Source organism: Varanus komodoensis, unplaced genomic scaffold (genome assembly GCF_004798865.1).
Source record: "Varanus komodoensis strain SLA01 unplaced genomic scaffold, ASM479886v1 scaffold20_1, whole genome shotgun sequence".
Classification (NCBI taxonomy): Eukaryota; Metazoa; Chordata; class Lepidosauria; order Squamata; family Varanidae; genus Varanus; species Varanus komodoensis.
In genome coordinates, this window is record NW_025335587.1 from 5,565,946 (window position 1) to 5,583,035 (window position 17,090).

Below are 17,090 nucleotides of genomic sequence, written 5' to 3' on the forward strand. Positions count from 1 at the left end.
GTCACAGCATAGGCTCAATAATGAGCTCTAAGATGTGCTTGGTCAGATTCGTCATGAGATTTCCTTCACCTCTGCTCTAGTCATCTCCCAGCCTGCTTCACTGTCTGCAGTTCAGGCATCTACCATGGCACCAAGCAGGCTCTACATGATGGGAGAGGATGCTTAGGAGCGATTGTGTCAATTGCCCTGGTCATTTCTCCATTCCACAAATCAGCCAGCTTTATCAACTGGAAAATCCCTCAGAGTCCTCAGGAATCCATCCAGACCCATAGGACTCTAGCAGTGGACTGTCTTAACAGGGTCTGTACCCTTACACTCATTATACTTAGCAATAAGTTATCTACTACTTTAGAAAAATGTGCAGTTTTATCACTAATCTAGATAAAATAAATGGCAATGAAACTCCATATTTGTGGATATACATTATGAGAAATAAGAATTCCCACCTTTGTGGACATACACAAGAAATAAAGATATATCTTCTTTTATATCAGATTAGCAAACAACTATATAGCTATAAAAATCTGAATGTGGAATGGAGATTTGCACCTTTGTGAATCAGTCAAAAACTGAACAAAGTACAAAAACGAAAAAAATGTACTAGACACATTGCAACTATTCTCATTAAAGGCAAAGTTTCCTAACATTAAACTTTTGTTGTGTTTCAGCATAAACACATCACCAGGCATTAATTAACTACATACATTATTAGTATGGGAGCAACATAACTGGCAAAAGAAATATCTGTGGAAGAAAAATTCTTTGTCACATTTCGGAAAGAAAGAAAGAAAGAAAGAAAGAAAGAAAGAAAGAAAGAAAGAAAGGGTTCTACCTTGTCTTTCAGGTCCTTCTCCTCAACATTCTGCACATATTTAATCATACTATGAATTACTGGATCCAACATGGGCTGTAAAAAAACCCCAAAATATAGTCATTCTATATATTAAAGAGAACACTTTATTTCCCAATGCAATGGATTTCCCACACATAGAATTGCTTTCCTCCCTGCACCCCTTATGAAGGTCAGGGAACTTTCCTGTGTGGGATTCAATGTGGCACAAAAGACTAGAATAAGAAAGCAAAAATCAACATGAGTTGAAGGGGTTTCAACTCATATATGAGACTGCTGGAATCTTATGCTAGTATTCCAATACTTAATACAAACTATGTACAACAAAAACAGATGCAAGCCAATTTGTTGTTAGGGTATCTGAAGACAAAACAAAACAAATGAATATGTATTGCAATGGGTTTTATTCAGAGGCTGCTTAAGTTAAAAGCTCTTAATGCAACCAACCAAACCCTGCCTCCATATCTGGTTAGAACCCTGAAGTGCATCCCCAGATGGCTAGAAGGCCTTGGAATAAAAAAGCACCCAAAATCAAACAGTGGGAGCAAACTTCTATTACCCATTTGGGGGCAAATGTCCTCTCCCACTGAAGCATCTATCAAAATTGCCCACACTGTTTTGAAGGCTATTAAAATACGTTTTTCAGAAGTGGTGGTGGGGAAGAAAGACTTTTTACTCATGTAGCCTTTAGATACTACCCAATGCAAACAGATACTACCCAATGCAAATTGTATGTCATAATGGTGTTCATTAAATTACCTTATGTTATCCTCATGCAAACCAGGTGATGCTATTCCTGTTAAACATAACCATTTTTTATGAATAGCACAGGTTTGACACAAGTCCCTAACTGCAGTATTTTAAAAAAGTTATACCAAATGACTACATTTATGTGTCCAAAAATAACTTATCAAAAAGAGATGTTCATTACCTGTACTACTGAGGAGTTGAGATACTCTGCACAAACCCCCAAAGGCTGAACCAAGGAAGAGACTGCCTAGTAGAAAGAGAAGGTATTTAAGAACATAGGCCAGATAGACCACACATAAAAGTGCCTGAATTTGACTCTGGTGTGTAAGAAACATGCCAGAGGAGAATGGTATCCAGTGAAAGAAACTAATACATTAACAAACAAGGCACAACAAACAATATTCTCATTTGACCACTGGAGCAGCAGGTACCATTCACAGGTAATGCAAATGAGCAGTGCTTTTCATGCTGTCAACTGAAAGTTAAAGCAACATGATTAGAAATGGTATTTGTTTCATTCAGCACATGTCAAGATGCATGTGTTACTTCAGTTCTGCAACAGAAAGCTCAGAGTACTCATGTACAATATACTACCATTAAACTTGAACAAAATAGAGAAGAATTTTAACTTACCCCAAGTTCTATATCTTCTGAATGAAGTTTAGACTGGATTGCAGAAAATCCACCCAATTCTGCAAACTAACCCAAAATAAAATTGTCAGAAAGTTGAAAAATGTTAGATATACAAGCATGTAACAAATAAGACTTCTTTGAACCATGAGTTATAAAAACCATCCAACACACCTCAGAAATGGGCATGAGTATGTGAGCATTTCCATCAACTGGAATCCAAGTCTAAAGATTTTAGATCAAGGAGAAAGCCAAAACAACTAATATAACATAAGAAAAGGATAAATGCTAACAGTGTTGCTTCAGTACACAGCTTTCCCTTTAAAAGCCTTATCTCCCCCACCAAACAAGGAATTAGCATGCTTTTCACTAAGAAACCTCAGACACATCCCAAATAAAATTTATGATAAGAATAAATTTTGCATGTATGAACATGAGCAGACACACTTTTATTATATTCTGAGCATAGATTTGGTAGATTTGGCATAGAATTCTAGTTGTGTTCCCAAATACAGTGGCAAAGCTTGCTTACTTTGCCATCAGAATCATTCACTTCTCCTGTTGCTCAAAGGATGCCTCTCCTCAAATATTTTCATTTGCTTCCTTTCCCATTTTACATTCCAGCACAAATTCTGGCCCATTCCTCTTCATGTGACCACCATCTTATGATTCTACCATCTTGCAGTGCCTGACAATCACGGCTTTCTCTTACAACTCCATTTGGTCTCTTTTGCCACCCTTTACCTCCCTTCACTTCAAATCCCTCCTCAAACCCATATTCCTTACAAGAGTTTTATCTAACTCCTTAATTGTCACTCCTGTCTTAAACATACCTTAAGTACATGTAACTGCATTTGTTTATATTCTGCCTTCCAACCCTTTCTCTCCCCCTGTTTACTCTAGATTGTAAGCACCTTTTGGTAAGAGAACTTTTCTAACCTGCCCCATTAGCCACAAGGCTCCCTGGGCAGGTTACAGCAAAAAATACAAAATAAAATGTAAAACATAATAAAATGGAGATTAAAATATAAAACAACAATTACAAATAAAAAACATTAAAAACAATATAAAATGCACCATAACAATGACATTCCCATGGTTAAAATGCTACAAGTTAACAATTAAAATAGTATCAAAATAAAAAGGTTTTCACCTGGCGCCTAAAAGACTGTAAGGAGGACATCAGGCGAATCTCTTGGGGGAGCTCATTCTAAAGGTGGGGTGCAACTGCAGAAAAGGCCCTTCTTCATGTTACCACCCTCCTTATTTCCTGAGAAGGGGGTTCCTTCAGAAGGGCCTCAGATGCAGATCTAAGGTGCTGGGTAGGTTCTAACAGGAAGAGGTCCTCCTTTAGATACCCTGGCCACAAGCTGTTTAGGGCATTAAACATCAGTGTTAACTCATTGAATTGGGCCTGGACCTCAGCTGGGAGCCAGTGAAGATGGTAGAGGACTGACTTTATATGAGTGCATCTGCCAGTCCTTCACCTGGAATTCCAGAGATAATTCAGGATCCAGAAGCACCCCCAAACTGCGAACCCTGTTCTTTAGGGGAGTGCAGCCCATCCAGAACAGGCAAGATATCATCCATCTGAACAGACAGACTCTCCACCAACAGTATCTTTGTCTTATCTAGATTAAGCTTCAGTTTATTAGGCCTTATCCAATCCATTATGGAGGCCAGGCCCTGATTCAGGACATCCACTGTGATACTTGTGTCTAATGAAAAAGAAAGGTAGAGCTGAGTGTCATCACCCAGTGGCTTCATGTAGATGTTAAAGAGCATAGGGGATAAAATAGAATTTTGCAGAACTCCATGGCATAGATGCCCTGGCGCAGAGCAATAATTCCCCAGCGCCACCTTTTGGATATGGCCAGTCAAGTAGGAGTGGAAACAGTGCAAAGCAGTGTCCCCTATTCCCAACTTGACTGGCCTGTCCAGAAGATACCATGGTCGATGGTATCAAAAGCCTCTGAGAGGTCCAAGAGAACCAATAAGGTTGCACTTCTCCTGTCTCTCTCCCAGCATAGGTCATCCCACAGGACGACCAAGGCAGATTCCATTCCGAATCCAGGTCTGAATTCTGACTGAAATGGATCAAGCAATATAATATTAATAATAATAAAAATATGGCTTATTTTGCACACGTTTACTTAGAAGTCCATTAATTTTGCTTTAAGAGTCTGTACAATGGCACACATATACAGATGGCTAAAAATAAGCAATGAATACTATTTTTACATTAACTTACCCTATTCACTAAGTCGACTAACCATCCATGAGGTTCCTAAACAATTAAGAAATTCACAAATTGGTAATGGGCTTCCAAGATAATTCTGCAAAATATTGACATTTTAACTGCCTATTTCATTTAGGGCTCCATATTACCTCATATATGAGTGGTATTGCAATGCAAACCAAATATTCTTTGCCAATAATTGTCCAGAAAGGGCAGTCTGGGTGTTCGCATTAGCATTATCCACTTACTAATATTTTTCATTGTAAACTATAATGTATTATGACAATATGAAACATTGAGGTTGCTGACTCAAAAGCAACTGTACCCTAGTGATTCTTGCTCTGAAATTCAGAGGCAGTATTAGAGGTATAAACAAACCCAAGGAAATGAAAAGTTTGAAAGATCCATGAATGAAACCCAATTTAGCTAGAGAAACAGCAACGGAAATTATATTACTTCTTCTATGCCAGTACCCAGTTCAAAAGAGATTTACGTTCATACGGTAACTGAAACTGAAGGCGTCTTAGGGTGGTACTGCTGCAGTGTGGTTGCCACTAAGACTTGGGTATGAACACTGGGCCTTTGTTGATAATTAATGAGAGGTTATTATAGCCAAGGTAGCAGAAACAAGAAACTGCCAGTCACTAGAAAGGGCAAAAGCTCTGTTAAGATATGCCAAATAGAAAAATTTGTAGATGTTTATTTCAGGGGATGCACATGATACAGACAATAAAATGTAACAAAAGTATGTATCATTTCTAAAAAGAAGCATGTTTATATTTACCTTCTGGAAAGTAGAAGTAGGTGAAACAGCATACATATTGCCCTCTCCAAATATTTCTGCCCAGTTTCTTTGACATACTTTCATTCGGTTCTTGAAGTGATACTCATTGTCAGGATTCAGAGCCTATGTCAAAAAACGAATGCCATGGCAAAAACACACATATGGTTAGAGTTGAACCACCTCATGATCAATTATTCTCATAATTTGAAAAAAAATGCTGTTCCAAAAAGAACAAAAAAATAACAGCCCTTTTGCCTATGACTAATGTGGTTTTCCCTCTTTCAAGGCAACTAAAAACTTCCTCGGAGATCATCACACAATTCTAAAGAAGAAACCAAACCAAGATTCCACAAGTATATATTGTCACTTTCTAATAATACAGAGTGAAATAAGTGAAAATTTGAACTTTTTGTAACTTTAATCCTGTTCACTATACTGGAAGCTATATCTCATGGTTGGATATAATTATATAACACGAGCCATGTTGGAACATCTGCTCACACAGTGGCCAACCAGGTGCCTATGGGACATGAGTGGAATAGCACCTTCGCACTTACATTCTACAGCATATAATATACAGGGGAAAGTTTTACACCATGTAAAAGGATGTAACAAAGCAATTTCATTTAAAATATGTGCATTTACTAGGAACAGATACTGAGTTCCAAGACTTTCATGCTGAACAACTTGAGGCAGAACAAGTTGTCACAATACCATTGTAAGTACAGCCAGAAGACCAACGGGAATAGGATCTTGCTTCACTCTCTCAGCAACTAAATCGACTAGTAGCATCAACATGTTGTAGATTCCCTCATGGATTTCAGTACCCCATTTGTGAACAGCACTTGATGTCAACAGCTGCAAAAGGAACATAGTATCTATATAATAAAATGCTGGCATAAATCTACAGAAGAGTACCTTTTCACTAGCCTATGGCACTGAAATACTATCGCTTCCCACTTAGAAACAGTTAATTTTTGATGTCATCTCTGAAACCTGTCAAGAACAACTGGCAACTGTCTATGGACAATATTTAAATAAATGTTTGAAGCAGCTATCTTTTATTAGCCAAACCATGTTCAGAAAAAAACCCCTCAAATTTCAATACTAGAAGGGGTATGCACAGCTTTTTCAGTGGCTAGAGGAATAGCTTCATTCTTGTTCTAACTTCTGGCACCCTTTTCACAAGCTCAGCTGGCTATTTTACAAACTGTAACATCCCTGCATGTGTGAAATACACAGAAGAAATGCAATTCTTATCCTGTAAATCTGGGCTTTTGTAAATTTTCACTTTTCATTACAGTAATTGCAGAAATATTCACTTTTATGCTACAGTAAAAATATTTTGTGTCCTCTCAGTGGTGAGTATCTTGTGTATATTAAGTGGCAACTAAGCCAATTACATCCTTTTCAATATAAGCTCATAACACAACAAAATGTGGAAAGTCAAAGGAGACTAGAAACTCCTACCAAGCAGTGTGCTTGCTTTGCTCCCCCATGACTGTTCATTCAGTTCTATTTAAATACTTAACCTAACTTGTTTGTTAAACATCTGAAGCAACTGTCACAATAAAGCAAACCATTTTATGCTAGTTCAATTAATTACTGTGAGTTAATAAACTCATGCATGACTAGCAGAAAGCAATTGCATGCTGCTGTGCATCAGTCACTTTAAATTTTAATCTCAACTTAGTTGTGAGCTGCAAGTTGCTAAATATGACATGTAAGTTGGGGCACTGGGTTGTTTCAGGTCTAGATAACCCAGCAGCTAATCCATAATTTGTTGCTGGATTAACTGCTAGCAGATCATGCTTACAATCTATGATACTGACACTCATCAGTTGTTGATAGAAGGTGAACAGCATGCTTGTTCATGCCATCTTCCTCATGAATAGCAAATGGTGGTTAATTAGCCAATGATTTCCCACTATATGTTAACTGGATGTTTGACTCACATACCAGACCTGTCCACAAAAGTTTACCCTATAGTTTACTCTTGCACTTACCTTTTTAAAAGCTTCAGGCATACATCTATCCATAAATCTCCTGCAGTTTTCATCAGAATCTGAAAGACCTTATTTTGAGGGAAGAGATAAAGAAAAAAGTTAAGATCCTGCAAGGTTTTTGCTTCCAGTGGACTGAAATTCATGGGGCCAGCCAAATCAGCTAGTTTGTCAGATGGCTGGTCCACAGTGATACCACTTCTGAACGCAAGTTGTTTTAAGAATGAAAGACTCCAAAGACATAATGGGAAACAAGGATATTATATTTCTAAAAGTCAACAAAGAACCAACACTACTTTCTAAATTTCCAGGGCCAGTATGTTTTTCACAAGATACTGAGAGTTAATTAATTCTTGGAGCACTGTAGTGTGTGGTGGCTGTCATTGTCAATATATAGGCCCTGGCTCGCAGTTGCCATAGCTTGTTATATTGTCTGAATTGTTTGTTATGCTTGTTATGTTAGGCAGAATAGGTTGCTTGAGAATAAGAACATGTTCAAAAAAGTATGGCTTGATTTAGGGTTGAGTACTGTCCATATCCTGCCACTTGGATTAGTATGACACAAGCTGAAATCCTCCAGAGGTAATTATTTTATTTATTTATTTTAAACATTTATATGCCATCCTTTACGACGTCTCAGATGGCTTACAACATTAAAATCATTTAAGAATCAAACAGTCCATAAACAAGAACAATAAATAGGAATGATGGATATCAATAAGAATACAAACAGATAAAATTAGATCAAAGAAGCGACTGTTACCCTTTAAAATCAATGGTTTTTAAAATATCATTCAAATAAAAAGGTTTCCACCTGGCGCCGAAAAGAATATAAACTTGGTGGCAGGAGAACCTGGCCATAGTGGCCTGTAACAGTAAGTAATTCTGGTCCATATATATTATGGTCAAAGGGGAAGGGGTGAGTTGCTGCTGCAAAAGACCAGGATCCAGAGAACCATAGGCATAGCGGCTTTTGATATATGCTTTTCAAAAATAGCTTACTATAAAACACTGCAGACTGCTATTTGTAGGAATACCAGCAATTCCATGAAAGTAATGTAGATCTCCTGCATAAGCCAAATAGCTCACTGGATCTCCCGCCAAAGGCTGCAGGCAGAACTTACCAGATGATATAGTGCAACAGTAATAGACAGTAATACAAAAGGGTGACCCAAGTAAGATAGTTACTAGTATGTGTGATAGAAGTGTGTGGATGACTAGACTGGCATCAGGTGATAAGAACATCTCTTAAACTGGCAAATACAGGAAACAAGATGCTTGGGTAAAAGCTAAGGGATAAACAGTGTCTGCTGGACATATGATTCAACCAAACAATGGTTCAGAACATCATGATGTTACAAGCTTTTCATTTAGTCCTCAGTTAACAAGGGAGGTGAGGCACACACATGTATGTAAACCGGAGGGAATTTATTTTCCTTTGGAATTGGCTTCTATATTTGAAAGGGCATGCAGTTATCACCTGTACAAATCCTGTTCATCTAAAACATTCTGATGGAAGTTTGAGGTGGGTGGCTAGGTAAAGTGAAAGAAAAATGTAAGAATACAAGATTGGGTCCTCAACTTAAAAACTAATCAATTTTTTTATCCTAGAGAAAGGATGTGGTCATGTTTGAGTAAAGAATACAGACTACCTATATTTGGTCTTGGTACCAGTACAAAAACACACTCTAAACAAAAGATGGTGAGCTAAGTCAGCATCCATGAGAATTGAATGGAAACCAAATGCACTTCCTATGGTTTAGTCATTTTACACAGCTTGTAAAATCCTATGAAATAGCAAACGTACATGTATGTAGGTAGGCAATCTGAACACTTATTAATAAGGCTTATCCCTGTAATTCAGTGCAGAAAGTTCTATGATGTCATGTGCTGACATTTTTCCAGTTTTGCCATGATGGATATATGCTGCCTAAACAAGAGGGAGCTTAGCATATAAATAATGCAGACTAGCAAAACAGCACACTTTTGCATTGTGCTTCAGGAAAACAGCTGCACTGCTCTGCTCCCACATTAAGAAAAATGATTCTCAAAACTTAATGCATTGTATTTGTACCCCACTTTTCCATGAAAATGTGTCTTTTCACTTGTGTTCCATTCATAGCTTATTCCACATGGGTTAGCAAATTTTAAAAAGTACACCTCATAATAATTTGCATTTGCTCTGATGCAAGTGTACTAAAGGGAAGTACTTATGTCAACAAACAAGTATTTGTTCTCTTTGTCATTTAGCAACCGCAGCCTTTGCCAACATAGATCTCATTAAAAATGCGGATGTGCACATGTGTGCAGCAGGGGTGGGGGAATTTTCAGGGCAGACATGGTGCTGTACAAAGCTGAACTTCAGCAAAGTCACACTTCCCTTGGCAACATGCATGTTGCCATACACTTTCATTCCTATAAGCCTTCAGTGGACAAAAGATAGCTACTTTCTTTTCTTGTGATGCAATAAAGGTACCTGGCTCCAAGGAAACATAGCAGAAGCCAATTTTGTTCTGCTCCCAACTGAATCACAACCAAGTTATTAATTTAGGTTTATACCAACTCTTCCAAAGGTGCAACATTTTTATAGAACATTGCCAAACAGTGTTTCCGCCATAAACAGTACACATTGCAACTGTACCTCAAGTATTTCCATCTCAGACTAAATTTATCAATTATGAACTTTTGCTTCTTAGCAATCCTAGGCAGTGATTAAGTAAAAATATTTCCCCTGGTGATTAAAAAGGGAGAAACATCAACTGAAAAATGCATAGCACTCTACCAACATCATGAGATCCAAGTTATTGCTCAGAAGAAAAAGGATGTGCAAAATTAAAAAAATTGCTAGCAGCACATATCTGAATTAGTTAAGGCAGTTTTTATCTTTTTCTACTGACAAGATATCAAATTACTATGATTCACGTTAGCAGAAAAACAGCCAAAAATGTTATGATTCCACTTTAAACTCTTTTTCTGGCAACTTACCCAGTCTTGCAAGATAAGTGGATGCAATTAAGCACTTGCCAAGAGACTCTTCTCGTTTATATGGGATGGACCAATGATCTGTTAATACTCTGCTCTCCAGTTCATAAAGATTGGTTGTAGGGAATTCAATGCCTTCTCCAGAGCAGTTCCCATTTTCATCATTCTTCTGTTGAGAGAAGAACTAATTTGAAGTCATTCTCAGTTGTTTTAATTGACAAGGAGAAGCAATATGATAGACCCATACTTGAATATGAGATATTCCAAATACAAATCAGCTCTCAAACATGAACACACATATTTAAGTCTGCTTCGCTTTGTTGCATGATTCATGCTTCATGACAATGCTACAAAGGCAAAATTTGCCAGAAGTTACAACATGTACCAGAAGGACATATACAATGGCAGCACAGGGATAGGCAATGTGGTTCATGTGGGCATGATGTATGCCACATTTTTAATGGCACACACTGGGGGGTGAGGGGCACCCACTTTCTTATCAGCAAAAAAGATCACTGTGAAACAGTTTTTCTGTTCATGCAGAAAAGTGTGGGTTCAAGAAATGATTTAGTATGTTGGAGCTTAGAACCTCTGCCTTATGCTCAGTCTTTTGGGTAGACAACATGGCCTTTGCCACATATCCCACACCAGCCATTTTGTGGTGGTGTCTAACTCATTTTTTCAAATTGCCAGATATGCCCACGGCACATATCAAGCATGCCACGTATCAGGTAGGAAAGGAATGAAAGCAGAGGACCGTCTGCAGTTCCTGATTTGCTGAAGGTTTCTTTCTACTCTGAGAGCCTTGCAGATACCGCTACTGTGTCTGGACAGGAATAAGGCAACCACATCCAACTTAACTATAGTAATGACAATAGTCTCTGATTTTGAACTAATGTTCTTGTTTAAGTGTAGGTAACCAAGTGCTTTTCTGATGCAATGGGTAAAGAAGCCCAAGGGAGTACTAGATAATTTGATATGCCCTAAAGGAATGGGAGAGACACAAATAAAATGGTGAACTGCCTTCATCCAGTCTTTTGTTTTCATGGGCCCTCCCTCCTCAGATGGGAGAAAAGGCATATTCTTATTTATTTTTATGAAAATAAATCAAAAGAAGAGAAGAAGCTAGCAAAAAACACACATTTTAGCCATAGATGGAGTACAAACTAGAATTCAGTCAGGCCCAGAACAGGCAAGGCACATAAACACAAAAACAGCTGAGGTTGTCCAAAAATAAAACATCCATAGTCTGAGTAGTGGGGGCGGTGGTGGGGAGAGAAGAATCCAAGCCTCACAATCAAGCAATACCTTTATTAGGACCAATAAAAATGCCACCAAAAATGGTTGCTTTTTAAGTTCTCCACAGAACTGTTCCATTCACTATTAGAAAAGTAACAAAACTTTTGTTAGGCCAGATTTCAGTACAGGCTCATTAAAAATGGTGCTAGAGAGTGCAGACTTGATTTGTTTTGGTAGATGTTGCAGGTATTATTATTTTATTATTATTATAGCATTTCTATGCCGGCCCTTGCCGAAACCTCGGGGCGGCTTACAACATGATAAAATACATTGAAATACAATAGTACATAATAAATTACCATTAAATATAAAAATACAAAGAATACATTGATTTACAAAAATAAAATTAAAATTATCAGTATAAAATAAAAATATAGGAGGAGAAAGAGAAGGAAGAAGAAGTTGCCCTGGCCAGATCATATGTTTTAACAATTGAAATGATGTTTAAATAAAAAGGTCTTTACCTGGCGCCGAAAAACCAGTCCCGTAACACTGAGCATTCTGGGATTTTCAAAACCCATAACATCTACCAAAGCAATGCTATTTATAATACATTTTAGTTTCCTATTTTATGTCTGAGTAGCAAGCTACTTTTTGAAAATTGCCCCTCAAACATCCGAATCATTGTAGAAACCAGAAGAAGCAGGAATACCTGCAGGGAGGAAGACTAGAATGTATATCTGTTCCTCTTAGTGAGAATTGGTAGGATAGAGTATTGGGTAATCTGGTTTGAAGGAAAACCTACTGATTATTTATTCAGCCAGGGCAGAACAACAACTCTCTTATTAGGCATGGTAACCAAACATGTTTATTTTAAGCAGTTTTAAGTGATCTCAAAATATTATTTAAAAAGTCACGTTTTATTTTCTTCTGCAAAAATAAAAACAAAATAATCCCTCAATAAATCACTTATTTTTGTTCATTCTGAAAGTTTGTCTCTAGTAGTGGTGGCAGTTCTATGCTTATGCCACTGAGGGCAGACTACTGAGTTATCCTTTTTATTTTTGTTGCAGCTTTTAAAGGCTTTATAGCTAAGGAAGCATCCCCCAAAAGTATGGTCTGATAGCTTTATTAAGCCTCAGTCTCCCCCCGCCCCCGATCACTGCTTTGTCGTGGCGAAGGGGCTTGCGTAGCTCAATGAAGCTATGAGCTAAGCCGTGCAGGGTCACCCAAGATGGACAGGTCATAGCAGAGAGCTCTGACAAAACGTGATCCACTGGAGAAGGAAATGGCAACCCACTCCAGTATCTTTGCCATTAAAACCCCATGGACAGTACCAAAAGGCAAAAAGATATGACGTCGGAAGATGAGCCCCTCAGGTCGGAAGGTGTCCAATATGCTACTGGGGAAGAGCGGAGGGCTAGTACTAGTAGCGCCAGAAAGAATGAAGCGACTGGGTCAAAGCCAAAAGGACACTCAGTTGCTGATGTATCTGGTGGTGAAAGGAGAGTCCGATGCTGCAAAGATCCATGAATCAAGGCAAGCTGGATGTGGTCAAACATGAGATGACAAGACTGAACATCGACATCTTAGGAATCAGTGAACTAAAATGGACAGGAATGGGTGAATTTAATTCAGATGACCATCAGGTATACAACTGCGGGCAAGAATCCCTCAGAAGAAATGGAGTAGCCTTCATAGTCAATAAAAGAGTAGGAAAAGCAGTACTGGGATACAATCTCCAAAATGACAGAATGATCTCAGTTCGAATCCAAGCAAACCATTCAACATCACAATAGTCCAAGTCTATGCCCCAACCACTGGTGCTGAAGAGGCTGAAGTTGACCAGTTCTATGAAGGCCTACAACACCTTCTAGAATTAACTCTGAAAAATGATGTCCTTATCATCATGGGGGATTGGAATGCTAAAGTAGGAAGCCAAAAGATAACCAGATTAACAGGCAAGTTTGGCCTTGGAGTACAAAATGAAGCAGGGCACATGCTGGTAGAAGTTTGTCAAGAGAATATGATGGTCATAGCAAACACTCTTTTCTAACAACCCAAGAGACGACTCTACAGATGGACATCACCAGACGGTCAACACAGAAATCAGATTGACTATGTGCTCTGCAGCCAAAGATGGAGAAGCTCTATACAGTCAGTAAAAACTAGACCAGGAGCTGACTGTGGCTCAGATCATGAGCTTCTGGTTGCAAAATTTAGGCTTAAGTTGAAGAAAGTAGGGAAAAGCACTAGGCCACTCAGGTATGACCTAAATCATATCCCTGATGAATACACGGTAGAGGTGACAAATAAATTTAAGGAATTAGATCTGATAGACAGAGTGCCTGGAGAACCTGGTTCGCAACATTTTACAAGAGGCAGCAACTAAAACCATCCCAAAGAAAAAGAAATGCAAGAAGGCAAAATGGCTGTCTGAGGAAGCTTTACAACCAGCTGAGGAAAGAAGGGAAGCGAAAGGCAAGGGAGAAAGAGAAAAATACACCCAATTGAATGCAGAATTCCAGAGAACAGCTAGAAGAGACAAGAATGCCTTCTTAAATGAACAGTGCAAAGAAATAGAAGTAAACAATAGAATAGGGAGGACCAGAGATCTCTTCAAGAAAATTGGAGATATGAAGGAAACATATCATGCAAAGATGGGCATGATAAAGGACCAAAATGGCAGGGACCTAACAGAGGCAGAAGAGATTAAGAAGAGGTGTCAAGATTACACAGAAGAACTATACAAGAAAGAGCTTAATGTCCCTGATAACCACGATGGGGTGGTCACTGACCTCGAGCCAGACATCCTGGAATGTGAAGTCAAATGGGCCTTAGGAAGTCTGAGCAACAACAAAGCTATTGGAGGCAACCGTATTCCAGCTGAGCTATTCAAAATCCTAAAAGACGATGCAGTAAAAGTGCTACACTCAATATGCCAGCAAATTTGGAAAACTCAACAGTGGCCACAGGATTGGAAAAGGTCAGTTTACACTCCGATCCCAAAGAAGGGCAATGCCAAAGAATGTTCAAACTACCGCACCATTGCACTCATTTCATATGCTAGCACAGTGATGCTCAAAATCCTACAAGCTAGGCTCCAGCAGTATGTGGACTGAGAACTACCAGAAATACAGGCAGGGTTTCAAAGAGGGAGAGGAACTAGAGATCAAATTGCCAACATACGCTGGATCATGGAGAAAGCTAGCGAGTTCCAGAAAAACATCTACTTCTGCTTCATTGACTATGCTAAAGCCTTTGATTGTGTGGATCACAACAAATTGTGGCAAGTTCCTAAAGAGATGGGAGTACCGGACCATCTTATTTGTCTCTTGAGAAACCTGTATGTGGGTCAAGAAGAAACAGTGAGAACTGGACACGGAACCACTGATTGGTTTAAAATTGAGAAAGGAGTTCGGCAAGACTGTATATTGTTGCCCTGTCTATTTAACTTATATGCAGAGCACATCATGAGAAAGGCGGAGCTAGATGAATCACCAGTTGGAATTAAGATTGCTGGGAGAAATATCAACAACCTCAGATATGCAGATGATACCACTCTCATGGCAGAAAGTGAAGAGGAACTAAAGAGTTTCTTGATGCGGCTGAAGGAGGAGAGCGTGAAAGTTGGCTTGAAACTCAACATTAAGAAAACTAAGAATATGGCATCCAGTCCTCTCACTTCCTGGCAAATAGATGGGGAAGAAATGGAGGTAGTGACAGATTTTATTTTCCTGGGCTCCAAGTTCACCACAGATGGGGACTGCAGCCAAGAAATTAAAAGACGCTTGCTCCTTGGGAGGAAAGCTATGGCAAATCTAGACAGCATACTAAAAAGCAGAGACATCACCCTGCCAACAAAAGTGCGTATAGTCAAGGCTATGGCTTTCCCAGTTGCAATGCATGGCTGTGAAAGCTGGACCATAAGGAAGGCTGAGTGCAAAAGGATTGAGGTCTTTGAATTGTGGTGCTGGAGGAGACTCCTGCGAGTCCCTTGGACCGCAAGGCGATCAAACCGGTCAGTGCTAGAGGAGATCAACCCTGACTGCTCTTTAGAAGGCCAGATAGTGAAGATAAAACTCAAATACTTTGGCCACCTAACGAGAAAGAATGACTCCCTGGAGAAGAGCCTAATGCTGGGAACAATTGACGGCAAAAGAAGGGCACGGCAAAGGATGAGGTGGCTAGATGGTGTCACTGAAGCAGTTGGCATGAGCTGGAGTGGACTCCGGGGGATAGTGGAAGATAGGAAGGCCTGGGAGAATGTTGTCCATTGGGTTGCGATGGGTCGGACACGACTTCGTGACTAACAACAACAACTCCCCCCCCCCCCACAGCCCCAGCTCCTAAAGAAATATAGGTGGGATTAACCCCACAGGTGTTCTTGCTGAATGTGGTAAAAGTGGCAGGATAACCAATAATGTTCATTTCATACATGTGTTTTAAAACTCCATTCACTCACTGCTATAGCATCTAAACAGAACAAGTTCATAAACAGAACAAAAACCTAACTCTCAAGATTGCACATTTCCTTCAGATAATACGATGAGTAGCACTGATCACTGGAGCATGCCTGAATGCCTCTTAATAAAGTATACATTAGATTAGCCTTCCCCAACCTAGTGCCCTCCTGATGTTTTGAATTCCTAGCATTCATGATTATTGGCTATTTTGGTTGTACCTGAAGACCAAAAATGTATGAAGAACAACAGGGTGAGGCAGGATGCACATAATTTTAATAAAGAATGGAAGAAACTGCTATGCTGCATGTCTTAAGAAAGATAAGCTATTTCCCTGCAAGGCTTCACAATTTCCAGATATTTTACATTTCTAGTCTTCCTGGAAAGTATAAAATATTTCTATTACATCATTTTTATAAATAATCTTTGGGGAATGAAAACTGCATAGGTCTTTATATAATCATGTCTTTATATATTCATCATTCTATACAAAAATATTTCCTAATATAAAATTGTTCTGATTTTCCTTTGAATTTGCCTAGATCTTCACATTTTGAAGCTTATCCACTTCCAACTAATTGTAGCCTGCATGGACTGCCCATTTCACTGATTATTTATAGTATGACAGTGAGGTCATTTGTGTCACTTCCTCACCATATAGCTTCTTATCATTTTACCAGCCCCTCCCCACCCTCTGCTTCCTTTAATTTGCTTATTCCTAACCAAGACAAAAGCAAATCTGGAAATAAACATCATTTCTTAAAATTCATGTAAAGTTGCATTATCCATTTTTTCTTATGGACAGAAAGTTTGAGCATCCTGGATCTAAGGCGTTCACTACTGCTCAGAGCAATGAAGACTATGAAGTCCTTTTCCATGATCAAGATGGGTGGTAAGTGTTCAGCTTAAGATTTGCCTTTTTAAAAGATGCCAACAGGATGCAAAGTAGTGCCAAGCATAGATTTAACAAAACTCTCAGAAACGCAAAGCTACCAGAAGAAGACTAAAACTATGACTTGCTGTACACTGGCTAGTCTCTGAGCAAGCTATTTTTGAACAGTGTGTATATTTGGACAAGTTTCAAAATCAGTCACAGTTTCTATTTTCCCAGTACTATTCGAATGTCTCATTTATTGCTTTCATTTCCCGG

The 17,090-nt window shown here is 38.8% G+C and overlaps 1 protein-coding gene across 5 annotated transcripts in view; it reads right to left on the bottom strand.

Annotated features, from left to right (window-relative positions):
• The window catches only part of USP24 (ubiquitin specific peptidase 24), a 103,893-nt gene that overhangs the window by 75,267 nt on the left and 11,536 nt on the right, over positions 1–17,090 (bottom strand). For all 5 annotated transcript variants that reach the window (XM_044430472.1, XM_044430471.1, XM_044430470.1 and 2 more), the window contains exons 2-9: positions 10,242–10,407; positions 7,260–7,327; positions 5,968–6,111; positions 5,254–5,376; positions 4,482–4,517; positions 2,234–2,299; positions 1,782–1,847; positions 833–907 (exon numbers count right to left, since the gene is read on the bottom strand). In XM_044430472.1, the coding sequence (XP_044286407.1) occupies positions 833–907; positions 1,782–1,847; positions 2,234–2,299; positions 4,482–4,517; positions 5,254–5,376; positions 5,968–6,111; positions 7,260–7,327; positions 10,242–10,407 (744 nt within the window). The remainder of the gene's footprint in view (positions 1–832; positions 908–1,781; positions 1,848–2,233; positions 2,300–4,481; positions 4,518–5,253; positions 5,377–5,967; positions 6,112–7,259; positions 7,328–10,241; positions 10,408–17,090) is intronic.